Here is a 3,147-nt window from a genome sequence, read left to right on the forward strand (position 1 = left end):
TGAACTAGACTGCAAATTAGGTTTGGTCTTTTCTTCGTGTCTGAAATATAGAATAACTCAGTAGATTATTATTTTTGTTCATGCTGACTGTTGAGTGTTCTGAAATGTAAGATTTCCCTCTTTGATATTGCCCTTCGTCACCAGCTTTTTATCACATCGTTCGTGACTACAACGTGATCTCTCTCTGTAAGTGTATAGAAAGGAGTTCAAGTAATTTTCAGTTACCTAGTCTCTCTTTCTCTTTGATCCCCAATAGAGTACTGAAAGTGGCACTATTTCTGGCCTCAAATTTTGTTAGTATGTCAATACTCAATAGTCTAAATATGTTGTCAAGTACCGCTTAACTGCTTACCATTAATGTTTGAGATTGAATACTCACAAACCTTGGTATTTATATTGAACTTCACTACTACAAATTTTAAATTACAGAGGTTTACATTCTTACAACAAATACCAAATCCTACTGCAAATGTTCTATTGTATTTGTATACATTTCAGCATCAATATCGGTAATGATAGGCATTATATCCATGGCCATAACCTCCCATGTTGTTTGGCATTTGTTGTATGTTTGACAGTGCAGCATGGCCCTGCATACCATCCCTGTGATATTGTTGCCACATAAGTTGTTCCTCAATCAACCGTTTTTGTTTCTTCTCTAACTCTGAGATTTGCACATAAGGTGGTGGGGCGACTGCCAATGATGCTGCAAATGGGTCTACGACAGGCGAATAGAAGCCTGAAGACGATGATGGAGCTGGTAATGCTAGCATGTTGGAGTTTCCAAGGGATCCTGGAGCCACACTGCTAGCACTCCCTGTACCGCCCATGCGATTAGCAGCTAAAGTTGCATTAGTTGCCCCTTGTGTATACATGCCATTTAATAGCATTGTGTCAAAGCCACCCCCAAGGGAAGCCTTTTGGTGAGGCAAATAGCTAGCTGATTGGACTAGTGTCGTCTCCCAATTTGATGTGTCATTGAAGACCTCCCACAGTGGAGGTGGGGTTAGGCCGTCGCCTGTTGCTCCATCAAATAATGCCAAGGCAACGTTATCCTCATGCTCTTCATTAGTTGGAGCATCATCTCCCAAATTTATTAGATCAGCCTCTTTGGATTGAGGTTCATCTTTCTTCATTGGCTCTTGTTCCTTCTCTTCCTCTGGAGGGAAACCTTCTGCCGGAGGAAGTGCCTTTATTGTATTCATATCCTCGACGATTTCTTCTTCTTTCTCCTCTAGTGAGGCAGATTCTTTCTGCTCTTTGTTTCTGTCCATGTTAGCCAATTTGTTTACAATACTAGCTGCTTTTTCTCGTATGAATTCGTCCATAAGATCAAGCTTCTTTGGGGTGATTTTCTCAACTTCAGGGTATTCGGAGGAGCGTACCACTCCTATGTCTTTACACCAGGCATAGTATGAATCGAGCTCATCGAATTGATTTGAAATACGACAAAGAATTTCATGTACTTTGATACATTCAGGGATATCCAACTCCATAAACTGATCGATCAGAATAGCTAGTATGTCTGTAATGTCATAATATATTTGGAAGCTGTCTCTCACAATCGAATACAGAGCTACTATTACGATACGATTGTGCTTTGCAGAACCTAAAATTTCAGACAAGAGAAGAGAATACGTTAGTACCAGCATGAAAATAGCTAAGGGTACAAGTGTTATGTACTTCCTCCGTCTCTATTTAGTTGACGCGTTTGATTTAGGCACATATATTAAGGAGAGGAGGGAGAGTGAGAAAGAATGAAAAAACAAGTGGGGTAGCTTGTAAATGCAAGGTAAAAAAGTTACCAGGAAACGTGTCAACTGAAAAAAACTTCCTAACAAGGAATACGTGTCAACTAAAAAGAAACGGAGGCAGTATATACTTGGAATAGTAAGAAGAGCAGGGAGGTGAAGAACCTGATGGCTTGGTTGTAAGGAACCTTTCAAGAAGTTGTTGCAAGTGGTGGATCTTTGACAATACTTGTTCAGTAGAAAGGTCAGTAGTTGCTACTGTCCATGGAGAAGAACCAGAAACCGAAACATTATTACTTGAGTCACGGTACTGCTCTTCCGGCTGCTGCAGTTCGTAGGAGGACGAATAGGAGTGTGTTCTATGGTGATGATTTCTCCTCTTTCCCTGTACCTTGAATTCAAGTCTCTCGTCCAAGTACAAGGCGAACATCCTTACAAATGCAGAGTAGTCCCAACAGTTAGACCGTGAGTCTCGGAAATCTGACATGTTGAGCATCCGAGTCCCACGCCTTGTCGAGTAGAATATCTCTTGCTCAAAGGCAGGGTCTCCTTCTGATAACAGCTTTTGGATTAGCATTAGTGTCTTCAAGGCTACTACCTGTATGTTTAAGAGTAAGAAACTATTGCGACATATATACGTGAGCGTTATCTTTATTTGGTTACATTAGGTACAAGTGTGAATATGTTACGAGTATCTTCGTATTTAAACCCAAGTGAACTACTCCTATATATGTCAATTGGTTATATGATGAACCTCGCTATATATGATCATAAAAGGCGAAGGAAGCAAATATCTGCATATTAATTACTGCCTCCTAACTTGATAAATAACAAATCAAACAAAAGATTGAGCATTGTAGTAAATCATAAGTATATAAAGTCACATTACCCAATTTTTGGTCTTGCTAAGGCGCCTAGAAATCGTACTAACACAAGATCCAATGAAGGCTCGAGAGTAGCAAGTCAAGCTATAGATCTCATCATAGTATTTCTCTTCAGCTGGATACTCGTCATGGCTGGTTGCCTTAACAATGGCTATATCTAAGTCCGATAACGAGGCGCTGCTTCCTACCTTTGCTAGCCCAATGGTAGTTTGATCCTTCACTGCCCCTATGGCTCTTCTAAATGCCATCAATTCTATTCAGTTTCTGAGGCTTTTTGTGGCTATTCAACTTTTCCTTATTTCTTTCTTTGGTGTTGTCTCTGCACTACCAAAGAATCCATGTCAAAACCCAATTTAACGCATGCATGCGATGTATAGCAGACCATATTCTTATATACAACGGGTGTATAGTATAAAAAGTTATTACATTGTTCACTTTTACGTGATTGAGATTGAGATGACTAGAACAATGTATACGATACACCTACTTGTATACAAGTTTTTGCCAAGTAC

At 39.8% G+C, this 3,147-nt stretch overlaps 1 protein-coding gene across 1 annotated transcript; it reads right to left on the reverse strand.

Moving 5' to 3' along the window:
• Window positions 1-349: 349 nt before the first annotated feature.
• LOC145603583 (putative clathrin assembly protein At1g03050) lies at window positions 350-2,883 on the reverse strand. Its single transcript, XM_081659511.1, has 3 exons — window positions 2,641-2,883; window positions 1,917-2,349; window positions 350-1,609 (listed from the first exon to the last, which is right to left on the reverse strand). The coding sequence occupies exons 1-3, from the start codon at window positions 2,881-2,883 to the stop codon at window positions 501-503; spliced, it is 1,785 nt and encodes a 594-aa protein (XP_081515637.1). The 3' UTR covers window positions 350-500.
• Between the last annotated feature and the right edge of the window lie 264 nt (window positions 2,884-3,147).

Source organism: Chenopodium album, chromosome 22 (genome assembly GCF_948465745.1).
Source record: "Chenopodium album chromosome 22, dcCheAlbu1.1, whole genome shotgun sequence".
Taxonomy (NCBI): domain Eukaryota; kingdom Viridiplantae; phylum Streptophyta; class Magnoliopsida; order Caryophyllales; family Amaranthaceae; genus Chenopodium; species Chenopodium album.

Bases quoted from the DNA above. Each gene is read 5' to 3' on its own strand.
- LOC145603583 (XM_081659511.1), bottom strand. From the start codon at position 2,883: ATGGCATTTAGAAGAGCCATAGGGGCAGTGAAGGATCAAACTACCATT. The intron at 2,350-2,640 runs GTAATGTGACTT...TTAAACATACAG, and splicing joins TTAGCAAGACCAAAAATTGG to GTAGTAGCCTTGAAGACACT. The intron at 1,610-1,916 runs GTTCTTCACCTC...CTGAAATTTTAG, and splicing joins CCTTACAACCAAGCCATCAG to GTTCTGCAAAGCACAATCGT.